Genomic DNA, 12,843 nt, shown 5'->3' with positions numbered 1-12,843 from the left:
GTCAACTGTACCACTGCATGGAGTACCGTATTTACATACCTCCTCCTGAACTGCCAACACATTTCTCATGAAAGAGTTTGTTCTAAGTCTCCCACTGAAGTACTGATTCCACCCAGCTGTGTATCATGGCGTAATGAAATGCTAATGTAAGGTGATATAATGGAAAATGAAACAATAACTCCCCTTTTCTAATGTTTAAATTTAATTTTAAAATAATGTTTAAGTGTATTTTCATTAGAGTCAAAGATAATGTTTAAATAATCCATTATAAACTCTTATAAAACTGTAATTCAACAGAGATCTCGTGTCTATGCTACCTGTCAAAAGCTGCATAATTATGCACTTGACAGACTGTATTAAAACTTGCTTGAAACATAGCATGGAAGACGTTAGGGCACACACATGAACTGGAAACTGGTTTAAAAGGAAAACAATGAAAAGACATATGGTAAAGTGGGAGTCAGAAGAGCTGGTAATGATGCAGTACTAAATACTTTACTATCTGGAATGACATGAGTGTAATTACCAAGTCTGGTCAACACTGGGTGCATCTACATGCAAGTCAAAGAAATAAACTCTGGTGCAATAACTGTCAGAGTTTACTGCTTCTAAGCACACCACTTGAATGTGCGCCTGACATGTTGAGCCAGGCCATCTCCAACCCACCAACCCAGCTCAACGTGCTGTGGAGGACCTGACTGGGGCATGAGGATGCTACAATGTGGGACTAGCTAGCAGGCAGCCCCCCATACTTAAGCACCCTCATGCCCCAGACAGCCCCTCCAGCATCTATACATGCAATGCTGCAGAGTAAAAAACTCCACAGCAGGATACTATTTCTTTTACTAGTAAGTACTATTCTGCTGTGGAGTTAATTAGTTTCCTGCCGCCTAACTGGGCTGCAAGTGTAGACATGAGACATTTGCTATGGAGCTAATTAGTCTACTCTGCAATAAACATCTCATGTAAACATGCACCCTGGGGATTTAAACAATTACCACCATCAGGGGGCAGCCTCCAGTGCACCAATATTAGTGCAAATCTGCGTTGCATAAAAATCCAAGATTTACCCTAGCAGAGCTTACCTACTATTTATAAAAGGAATAAATTAATTTGGCACAAAAAGCAGTCTTGCTTACCAACACTAGCCACTAGGTGCAGCTCCAATTAAATGTACTCCCTTACTGCTAATTACTGCATTTTCTCATATATCATACCCTCACCAAAATAAGGAAGGCAAACTGTACAAAGAAAGAAAAAAAAAAGATTTTTCCAGAAACTGACTGCTCAGCCAAAATCTGGTGCCATTGAGAGCAGCTGTGAAAATCTTAACACTGGACTCCATCCTGCTTGCTTGCTATCCCAGAGAGAAGCTAACAGCCATACTGCAGCACAGCCTCTCCATGCTTTTATTCCTCCATGCTTCTATTCCAAAGGAAAAAAAAAAAATCAGCATTCCCATTTAAGACTTGCAACCAAATATTGGAGGGCTGATTTTTTGCGAATAAGTGTGTAAGGTAGGCTAGTAAATGCAGCAATACAAGTCACCACTGTGGGCAATATTAAGACCCAGTGGTTTCTTTCTGTTGAGAAAACTATAGGCAGCAATAGAAGCATACTTCATTTGTGAGGAAACATGATCATAAAAAAATGTAAGAGCTTTTTGTAAATATAGCATTAGTGTGTCAACCTCATCACAGCAGCCAAAATCAAGGGGAGAAAAGGGAACAAAGGCAACCTTTTTTTTTCCTGTCACTTTTCCATTGTAGCCAGATACCCATGGAAGCCATAAAGTAGAAATACTGCCCTATCAGTGTCCTTACTAACAGGAATGGTACTCGGTGAAAGGAAATTCTTTTATTCTCTAGACCAGTAGCCAATTTTAAGGGACCTTAAAATTAATCAAGCTAAAGCTTATTACTACTGTAACACAGCTTGGCCCCAAAAGGTAGCTTTTAAACATTTCAATGCCACTGATTCGGGGCTAGCTTCAGATCCAGCCTTCCCAAACTTCTGATACCTGGAGCACACCTTTTTTCATCTGGATTAAAAGTCAGCAGCACATTTCACTCTTGCACCTAAAAAAGCATACATTTTTTCAAAACACAAACATGTTCCATTTTCCTACCACAGGAAATCATAACAGTGCTGAGATGTACCATTAAAAATGACACTAAATGCATCTTTCTTGAAGGAAAGGATTTGTCTCTATACCAGTGGTTTTCAATTTTTTTTATCCTCAAGGGTCCCCCTCCATATCTTTCCTGACATTTACAGCACCCCAAATGAAAGTCACTGTGATAGACCCAAATTTCAGGAAAGATCTGGAGGAGAGCTTTGAGGCTAAAAGTGGAAAATCACTGCTGTAGCTGGTGCCACTTAAGGGCAGAAGCAGGACCTCACTCTGCTGGGCTCTTCTTTCCACTATCTGCTTCCTCCTAACCCCTGATCTATACCAGGAAGTGGGGGCCAGTTTTCACTGCTGAGGCTGCTCCTGCAGGGTCCCACACAGCAGTGACCACCCCCATATCTCTTTCTGCCAGCCCCATAAATACAGAAGGGGTGGAGAGGATGAGTCGGGCTGCAAAGCATGGGTCCACCTGTGTGTCCACCCACTTCCACCAGAACATGCTGCTGGGAGTGTTAACGGAGGCCAGTACAAGAGCTGCCTGGGGCAGGGAAGGTAGCAGAAGCAGCAGCAGTTCCTAAAGGAGCAGTCGCAGGCACCACTAAAGTAGCTAGGGCAGGCGCAGACAAGGAAGAAGGGAATAGCCTAATTTGAGGCACAAGAGAATGATATTAAAAAAAGAACAACAAACCCCAATCTAATAAAGCACTCAACTACAGAATCTTTGTTGCCAGTTGTGATGCATGTACCATAAGAGCCACCCTGCCTGACTCCCAAATCCCAAGCTGGGTTTGCAGGTGTGGCAATCAAGAAAACAGAAAAACATTTTCTATGGGTGTGATCTTAATGGGCACTACCAACAAGTTAATAATGACATTTTTAAAGATACCTATAAAGTTCTAAACAGTTAATTTCAGCACTTATTTGCGCATGTCATATTATAATGCAATTCATTAGAGGTTTTCAACTTTTTTAAATTAAAATTTACCTGGGAGAAGAAAGACGCCTCCTTTCTGATTCTCGTCGCTTTCTTTCTGCTGATCTGCTCTTTGCTCTTCTACCTGGAGACTGAGTCCGAGAAGGAGACTTACTCTGCTTAGATCTACGATCATTCAGGAGAGGAGATCTACTTCTTCTTGATTTTTCACGTTTTGGAGATAAGCTTCTTCCTTTAGGGCTACGACCAGGTCTTCTAGGAGACCTGTTTTCTTTCCCTGAAGAAGCATCTTTAGAAGGAGATTTAATAGGTTTCTTTTCTTTCTCAGCCTCTGACCTCCTTGATTTCCTATCTTTGGACCGTGATCGTCTGTCTTTGGATTTGTCTCTCAATTCTGTTGGAGATTTAGATTTTTTGCCACGATCTCTGTTTTTGCTTTCATTTACCACTGGAGACTTTCTGCGATCTCTAGATTTATTTTTTTCATCCACTTTATTCCTATCCTCTGGGGGAGATTTTGACTTTTTATTTTTCTCTTGAGACCGCCTTCTAAGCGTTGGAGACTTTGATTTCCTTGTTTGATCTTGGGACTTACTTCTTTTATGTGGACTTTTTGATTTTCTCCTCTCTTTTGACTTGCTTCTAGTTGTTTTCTCTTTGACTCCATCAACTCCTACTTTGCTTTTCTTTTTTTCAGATCGGTGCCTAGTCCGCTCTTTTGTTTCTGTATTCTTACTTCCTTTCTTTGAACTAGTTTTATTGTCCACAAGCTCTAATTTCCCCTTTGTGTTTGATGATTTAGTTGTAGATCTATTCCCATTTCGCACTTTCTCATTGATTTCACCCTCTTCTTCAGAGCCTGACTCATAACCTTGTAATATTAACCCCATCCCAGATTGGACTTTTCCTTCCATTAACTCGTTCTCAAGTTCAGCTTTTAATAATGCTCTTTGTTTCTCCAAATCTTCTAGTGGAGCTAAAAAATCAATTTTAGTTCTTTTTGCTGGTCCATCTTCTTTATCAGAGGCATCAACAACCTCTTTCCGTTTATGTTTCTTATGCTTATGCCTGTGTTTATGTTTTTTGTCCTTGTCTTCTTCTGAAGAATGTTTGTGTTTCTTGTGCTTGCTTCGGTGTTTGTGTTTCTTTTTTTTGTGCCGGCTATGCTTGTTTTGAGGCTGTTCTCCCTCTGATATTTCCCCATTTTCTTCATTTGCACTTCTTTCAGAAGTATCAGCATCTTCAATTCTGCAAAGTTATGAAAACATGCATCAGCAAATGCCAAATATCTCTACTCACTATGGTTCTGGTATTTTTTTCCATCTTGATAATTTCATTGTAAACAAACTAATACAAATCCTTTAAAAAGCCAAGAAACCTATAATTTGTACTCAAACAAGAAGAAACTGAGATGTTATTTTTAGTCTGTGGAATTGTGCCAGGGTGCATCACATAACCAAGTTGTAACAGCAGATAAACAGGCATCCAAACAGGTTACTACAACATCCGAAAGGGTACTGACAGAAGATCTAGCAAGTACCTTAATAAATGATGTGAACATCTGCAATGTCAAATTTTTAAGTTTTATGTTGACAGTATCTATTAATGCCAGACAACTATGCTACAGAGTGTATTTAGGTGCTATCATACTTATCTTTATTAACCTCATTTAGTATTTTGCCCAGTTCAGTACTAAAGCTTTTAAATAACATATTTTTAAATGACAAAATATGTTACTTGGATACAAGTCCTGCACTTAGGATGGAACAATCACACGCACCAATACAGACTGGGGACAACTGTGTAGGCTGTAGTGCTACAGAAAAAGACCCAGAGGGTTGCAGGGGACCATAAAGTAAATGAGCCAGTGTGTGCTTGCTTTAAAAAAAAAAAAAAAGCCGACAGCATACTGGGCTGCATAAACATGACTCACTTGCAACTTAAGGAAAGCAATTCTTTCATTTTATTCGGTCCTGGTGAGGCATCACCTGGTACTCCATGTTCAGCTTTTGGCACTAATCTTCAAGAAAGATGGGGACAAATTGGAGGAGTCCAGCAGAGAGCAACAAAAATGATTAGAGGCCTAGGAATTATGACTTAAGAGAATAAAGTCTGGAAGAACTGGGGTTACTTAGCCTGGAAAAGAGAAGACAGAGGGGGAGGTAATTTGTTTACAGTTTTCAAATATCTGAAGGACGACTATAAAGAAAGTGGTGCGAGACTATTCTCTGTGGCCACAGGAGACAGGACAAGAAATAATGCAACAACACTGCAACAAAGGAATTTTTGTTTATGTATCAGAGAGGCTGATATTAAGAACTTTCTCACTGTAAGGTAAGTGCTGGAATAAGATACCTAGAGGTTGTAAAATCTTCATCCTTGAAAGTTATTAAGAGCAGTTTAGACAAACACCTGTCCAGAACAGTGGCGTTCAAGCTTTTGGCCCCATGAGCCAGATGAATACAGGCATAGCTTGGAGATAATGCGGGTTCGGTTCCAGACCACCGCAATAAAGCAAATATCGCAATAAAGTGAGTCACACGAATTTTTTGGTTTCCCAGTGCATATAAAAGTTATGCTTGCACTATACTGTAGTCTATTAAGTGTGCAATGGCATTATGTCTAAAAAAAACAATGTACATACCTTAATTAAAAAAATACTTTATTGCTAAAAAATGCGAAGTGAGCAAATGCTGTTGGAAAAATGGCACCGACAGACTTGCTAGACACAGGGTTGCCACAAACCTTCAATTTGAAAAAAACGCAATATCTGCGAAGCGCAATAAAACGAGGTATGCCTGTAGTATGGAGCCAGTCCACAGGCCGGACTGGGTAGGACTCAGGCTCTGGGGCCCAGCACTGCCCCTCAGCACCTGATATAGCATGCAGGGCCTGGGATTTTCCAGGGGTCTAGAAATTTGGCAGCAGGGGAGCAGCAGCATTGCTCTCCCACTGTCAAATTTCCAGAATCATAGGGAACCCTGCAGGCCAGATGACAGCTTGCCACAGGCCAGATCTGACCCACAGGTGGAGAGTTGAACATCCCTGGTTTAGACAATAATATTCCTATCTTGAGCAGGGGGTTGGACAAGATGACCTTGCAAGGTCTCTTCTAGTCCTCCAAGATTCTATACTTCTATAACAGTTCAGTAACGCAGAAATTTAACGGAAGAACTCTACCTTTAACATTACAGTTATACTGGCAAATCTGTATGGCAATAAGCCCCGAGACTACTAAAATATGATTCTGCGGAATATTCTCTTCATTGATCACAGTAGTTACATCACAGCTGCAAGAGTCATTAGGAAGTATACCATTTTCAGCATGACTTTTGCTACATTCTGATTACATGCTGGTAATACGGCCACAGATTAAATACCTAATGCTAATTGTCAAGGTAATTTATGAAACTGCTAAAATTTGAAGCTACCATCCTGTCACTGGCATGCTGATCTTTTGTTACTGTGCCATTATGGTGCATTTTAGGTATATACCAAGTATCTAGCCAGTAAAGGAACCCAGAAAATCATTCTATAGAACCTAAATTTAAAGAGAGACATTTCCAGACCTGACAATTAGTAAATCTTTATCAATGTTAGGGTAAAAGATGTGGATTTTGTTTTTAAAGCATACTAGCTAACTCTATGAAACCCATAGCACAGAGAAAACTATGCATTTTAAGCGTACTGAAAATGGCTGAGGTAGGGTTTTCACAACTTTCACTGTCTACATTATGATTTAGAATGGGTTAACTTAGAAAAAAAAGGAGGAGTTTGCCTAGACAATAGACAAGTGGGGGCCAAGTACAAACCAAAGCAGCATCTTTTTGCAGGATAAGCTGATCTAGTTACTTAACTGCCATTAGCCTGGATATTTCACAGGATCCAAACTCCCTCTTTCCTCTTGCAAAGATGAGGGTTTACAAAGTTAGTGGGAGCAGACAGAAATGCATCAAATAGCTGTGCAGGACCGCTGACATCCTCCTGCTATTTTCAACAGCTTTTATTATTACAAAGGGCATGTCTTTTCTTAACAGCTGCACAGGATTGATGAGCTCCAGGTGACAGAAGGGACAGACTTTGAAGCACAAGCTGCAGCACACAGCTGAGCAGCTCATACTTAAGTTGTACTGCAAATTAAGTGGGCTGCAAGACACCTAGATACAAGTGATCCAGGTTCTGCTGGACTAGTTTTACCAAGCAACGGCAGAGTGACTTTAACAAAGATGTCATCCCCTTTAACGGCCGGTATTCAAAAAGCTACAGAATGTAACATTAATTGGAAGTTCTACAACACAAGAGCTAGGCAAGGCACAGAAATAAATTCATCCCACTGCTGTCCAACTGGCCCTTTAAGGGCCACATGCTTAAGTTCCAGCCCCCAGATTCTCACTCAGCTGCTGCTTCCCATTGCTCCAACAGCCAGTGTCTCTGGGCTCTCCATCCTTCCTCCAGCTACCACTCCTTCCCTTTGCCCCAAGGTGCTGGGCAATGTAGGGCGGCATAGTGTAGCAAGTTGAGGGAAGAGTCCAAACTGCATGCAGTGGGGAGAGTGGGAAATGCACAAGAGGCAGTAGTGTCCGGAGCTGCTCACAAGGGCATGCACTGCAGCAGTGTAGGGGAAGTATCACACTGGCACAGGGACAAAGCAACGGCAGGGGAGTGACCACTGCAGTGTTGGAAATGGAGATACCTGCACAGAGCAATAAGGAGGGAGCATCCATGCAGTGCATGACCCATAGCTTAACCAGTGCAGCCCATGGGATGCATGACTCCCTACATTCTCAGAAGCTGGACAGTCTTGATCTATCCCAAAGCCATTTATTTCAGTGGATGAGGCTCATAAAGTGGCAGAACACTGAATGCCTTCTATATGTGGAAGGGGGATGCAAGTATCAAATCAGTGTCCAAGAATGAAATCCTGGTATAAATATCATTACCTTCTCCCTTACAAATAGAAGTTTTAAAAGTTATTATAAATCATGAGACAGAAAAGCTTCCAAGTCACTTTAGCTATAAAGTTTATTTATTTTAGTTATTACTACTCTATTGTTTTGAAAGCTGCATCATCTTTGAGCAGGCAAATGAGTTCAACTGCAAACATGCTACTACCATGTCAGCATTCTGATTGTAGTCACGCAGCCTCATCTCTTTTATGCATCTCTCTTCACTGCTAACTACTAAGGTACTTGTATGTCAACAGAGGTCTTTATTTTTTATAGGTTTGTTCCAGATGCTTGTCATTACTTGTGACAAGAAAATAATAGGGAGGTGCAAAACCCCCCAAAAGCCCCCCCACAAAACTATTTTTTAACAACAAATTTTACACTGCATCAGCTACAACAGATGACAAAAAGATTCGGTATATATATATTTTTCAATTCCTGATATCATCCAAGTTGAAGTTTCCATAAAATGTACAGTCTAAATCACACACTGCTAATGTAGCATCTCTTGAACAGCATAGATAAGTGAGAACTATATGGTTTGGTTAATATGGAGGGAGAAATGCCCCAAATACATTTTTATGGGGAATAAGTAATAAAATTCTTCTACCTGTAACTGCAGAATCTTTTACTTAATATTTTAAATTGTACCTTGTAACATAAAAAATAAAGTTAAAACAATAAAAAACCCTATAGAAATTCAAGCTGTTCAGGATACTCTTCCTTTGCTAGGATAATGACATGTAATCAGTCATACAACTACTTATGGATTAACTTTTAACAACTTGTTTTCATGTTCTCATATTTAATAACCTTGTCCTACACTTTGCATGAGTAGTACACTAGCTAGGATTCAGTAAAAATCTACTGCAAAATTAGTTTCCCAATCGTCTACTTTGGGGGTGTGACTGTCATTTTCTTTTATGCACTACTTGTTTATTTGTTTACATAGCTGCTCACATTGAATGCTGTTCACAAATTTCTCATAAATTTTCTTGATACCAGAAGCATCTTTGAATTGAATCAGCCATATAAAAAGAAAACAAAAAATATGAAATCTAAGACAGAATCTGTAAAAGCCAGAAAACTGCTATGGTCCCAGCATGCCTTACATGAATTACATACATTTAGTCTGTATAAGGTGTAAATTACCTAGAACAGAAATGGAAATTTGGAGTCCAGTTGTAAAAATCACCCTGCATATCACAAGGGGATTCCACAAATGTAATGAATTGCTCATCTTGCATGCATGTGTATAAAAGGAATGGGGGAGAAAGAAATAGAAATCATGGAGCAGAGAGGCTGGAACACGATACAGAGCATGAACAGAGGGGCTAGGAAGCTCCCCATATAATATGGAAAACAGTTTAAGCCAGAACTTTTTCCAGTTCAACTTAGACATGTTTTACTGTAATTCTGAAACTTGTACAGCCTGATTCTACATTTGCACAGTTCATATTTGGAACAATAATGGCTAGAAACATTGTATTAAAAATACCTGCAGTTGAAAGTCAGCTCCCCATACCTGCATAGAAATGCATACATGTGTGGAACTTTCTAACAAACCTTGTGACAATGTAGTTGTCTAACTCTGCTTTTACAGTTTGTTTCTGAAGAAAGTTAACTTTCTGCTAATTCCTTTAGAAGAGGGGTGTCAAACTCAAATGAGTTGGAGGGATGCATTCCCTGGTTTGCAGATGTCTGAGGGTCACCCTCTAGCTCTGGCAGCCTGTCTCCTTGCGAGAGCTGGGGCACAGGCAGCCACAGTGGCATCACAGGCAGAAACCATGGCTGGGATGGAGTCTTCCAGTGGCAGGCAGCCAGTGCCTCCCTATAGTTATCTGGCACAGGCAATGCCAGCAGCACCACTGTAGAATGGAAATCCTACCACCATGGCCAGAGATCCCACTCAGCAGGACTTCCTGCGGCATCAGCCAGCATACCACCCCTTTCCCACTTAGCTTCTGCATGGATGCAGGCAGCCCCAGTATATCATGGGCAGAACCCCCACCAATGTGGCCACTACCCTACACACATAGCCCCCTATAGCAACAGAATTCCCCACTTTGTTCTGGTAAAGTAGCAACAGTTCTGCCAGCAAGCGACAGAAGTCCTCCTGGAAGCCAACAGAAAGCATGTACAGAGGCAACCATACTTTTGCCATCTACCACAGCACTTAATTGCTGCTGCCTCATAGGGCATGTGGAATACCCTCCCACAACAGCCACTCTAGTGGAGCTGTATGGCTTCACCCAGCCACATGTGCTCTGGTGGCCTTCCTATGGCAGCTGTTGCACAGAGCTTGCACCAGCAGACAGCTTGTAATCCAGGCAAGCCAAAACACTGTATCTACACTATGGGGACTGCAGGTGCTTTAAAACTACAGTGGCAGCACTTTATTAGGGTAGATGCAGCTCTGCCAGGTGGATTTTTCTACCAGCAAACCTACACCAGCTCTCCTAAATGACAAATATTTGCTAGAAGCAGCCAGGTTCAAATTGGGGTTTTGTCAGCAGAGCTATACCAGCTACAGAAGGAGATCCTAGCCAATACAGGCCTGCCGGCAGAGATGTCATGCAGAGAAAGAGTAACTAACTTATCCAGCATCGTTAGGATTTACACTTATTCTGAAGGAAGTTCAATAAAAATATTACAAGTTGTAAAGACACTAACACATGGGAATAAAAACTTACCAGACCATCTCAGAATTTTTCAAGCATTCCCTTTCCCCAGTCTTCCCCATGAACATATCATTTGTCAACATCTGCACTGAATTGTACTCATACTATATAATTTAGGATTTTTGCCCGTCTCCTCTCCCCATATACTGATGTAGCTCAATGTGACATAGAAAAAGGCCTAGAACTCTACTTCATACCTTTGATCAGTAGAAAGTTGGGCAGGTTGTACCCTCAGAGCAGTGGACTCTTGGTCCCACAATGAGATAGAAGGAATCAGAACAGTTGCAGGAGTTGTCCTAGGACATAAAGGCAAGAAACTGGAAAAAAACCCTCAACCTGATCTTTGCCTCGGGATTTACCCTCCCCTCTCCCTGAGCATTGCTCCTGCATTCTCCCAACCTGAATCCCTTTTCCCCAAAAGTTTTTAAGTACTTCCGTACTCAGCCTCTCACAAAGGTGGGATGGGAATTTATTTAGTTAGGTAGCTACAGACCATGCCCCTGCTTTGTTATGCTATACTGATTGCTTCACAGAAATATAATATGCTAATTCTCAGGACAATCTCTCCAGTGTACACAGTCCATGGCTAACTAATGAAGGCAGGAGCTTTCTTTCCTAACAGGGAATGATGTAGTCTGGAACAACCTCACCCCCCAAAGCAAGCAGAAACCCCCCAAGGAATTCAACAAAAAAAAAGTTAAAAATAGAGCTCTTGCTGCTCAGCTTTGCGTTGTCCTGGGGGGCCTGTAAAGTTTAAAATCAAGCAACAAGCACCAATACAAATTTTGATTTAAAGCCTTTGTACAATTCAAAAATATAAAAACAAAAACATTTAATAAAAAACTACTCCAAAAGGCTTTAATTTGGTATGGTATATATCCATCTATAAGGAATACCTTAGGGCAGCTGGCTGTCCAACTACTGGCCCATGAGCCACACCCGGCGTGCAAGGGTTAATATACTAGGGCTTGGCGCCAGGTCACCGTTGCCCCCTTTATACATGCTGCTGCAGAGGCCCGGGTATCTGGAGCAGGACAGCCAGGTGGAAAGGGGCCTGGGGCACAGAGGGGCTGCACTGCCACGCAGCATGGGGCTCAGGGACCCTGCGCACAGAAGTGGGACAGCCCTGCCTTTGGGAACTTGTACGCTAACATGCCTCAAACTATAAACCTAGGCCCTAATACACTGACTGCCACCCCACTATGTTCGGCCCCTATTCCCACCAGGCCCAGAAATAGTGCGAAGAGCTCTTCTTTTGGAAAATAAGGACTTGGACCTCATCCCCAAGATGGGAGCATTAAGACAAGACTGAGGGGCATTTAACCAGCTGGCTCCTGCCCACCCTTCTTTCTTTCTACACTGACCCCCCCCAACTTTGTCTCAACTGCTGCCTCCCTCCTGAATCCAGGGCTAGAATCACCTAGAGTTTCCCTTCTAGCTTCAAGGGAACTTGGCTGCCTGGTCAGGTAGCAGGTTTAAAAAAAAAAAAAAAAAATTAAAAGCAGGGGTGGGGGGAGCTTGAGTGGTTCCAACTGGGCAGACCCTCCCCCAGAGAGAGACGTGACAGTCCGGGCGCTCAGGCGTCTCCCCCAGGGCACAGCAGGGCAGGCACGGAGCTCCCCGACAGGCCGGGCCCCGCGGCGGTCTCCTCACGCGCCGGGCCGGGCCCAGGCGGGGCGCCGCGCGCCCAACCGCCACCAACGGCTCCCGCCCGCTGCCCGCCGCTGGCGAAGCGCCCGCCGCTCGCTCACCCACTTCCTCCCGTCCCAACCTCCCCCCGCGAACCGATAGGCCGCCCCGGCTCTTACTCGGGCGCCCGCAGCTCGGCCTCCACCGCGGCCGCCATTTTGAACTTCCCGACGCCTTCCCTGCCACTGGTGAGACAGGTCCGCCGCGCCTGCGCCTGCGCCTGCGCACTACGCCTCCCCTCCCCCCCGCGCCGGCGCGAGGAACGGCCGGGTCGGAAGTGAACCTCACACTGGGGGGAGGGGATAAATGTCATTTCCGGTGGTGGCGTGCGGTGAGGGTGAGGGGGTGGGGCTTAATCTAGGGGGTGTATGGAAAAAGCTGTCTCCCTACACGGCGCACGGAGAAGAAGTTGTTGGGCAAGGGTGGAGCAGGGGCGTGGGGCTGGCTACAGAGATCAAAAGG

The 12,843-nt window shown here is 43.0% G+C and overlaps 1 protein-coding gene across 6 annotated transcripts in view; it reads right to left on the bottom strand.

Annotated features, from left to right (window-relative positions):
* PRPF4B (pre-mRNA processing factor 4B) overlaps positions 1–12,606 on the bottom strand; it is a 38,624-nt gene extending 26,018 nt beyond the window's left edge. For 5 of the 6 annotated variants that reach the window (XR_002102444.1, XR_002102445.1, XR_002102446.1 and 2 more), the window contains exons 1-3: positions 12,501–12,606; positions 10,890–10,988; positions 3,117–4,313 (exon numbers count right to left, since the gene is read on the bottom strand). Coding sequence is in view for 1 of the 6 variants with exons in the window: in XM_019542737.1 (XP_019398282.1) it covers positions 3,117–4,313; positions 10,890–10,988; positions 12,501–12,538 (1,334 nt within the window). In the remaining 5 variants the exon portion in view is untranslated. The remainder of the gene's footprint in view (positions 1–3,116; positions 4,314–10,889; positions 10,989–12,500) is intronic. The other variant, XR_002102448.1, reaches the window with a different exon arrangement.
* Between the last annotated feature and the right edge of the window lie 237 nt (positions 12,607–12,843).

The sequence above is a fragment of the Crocodylus porosus genome, unplaced genomic scaffold, assembly GCF_001723895.1.
Source record: "Crocodylus porosus isolate Cpor-Errol unplaced genomic scaffold, CroPor_comp1, whole genome shotgun sequence".
In the NCBI taxonomy this organism is placed as follows: Eukaryota; Metazoa; Chordata; order Crocodylia; family Crocodylidae; genus Crocodylus; species Crocodylus porosus.
Note: the sequence above shows the minus strand (reverse complement) of the source record. Positions and strands in the feature narration are given on the sequence as shown.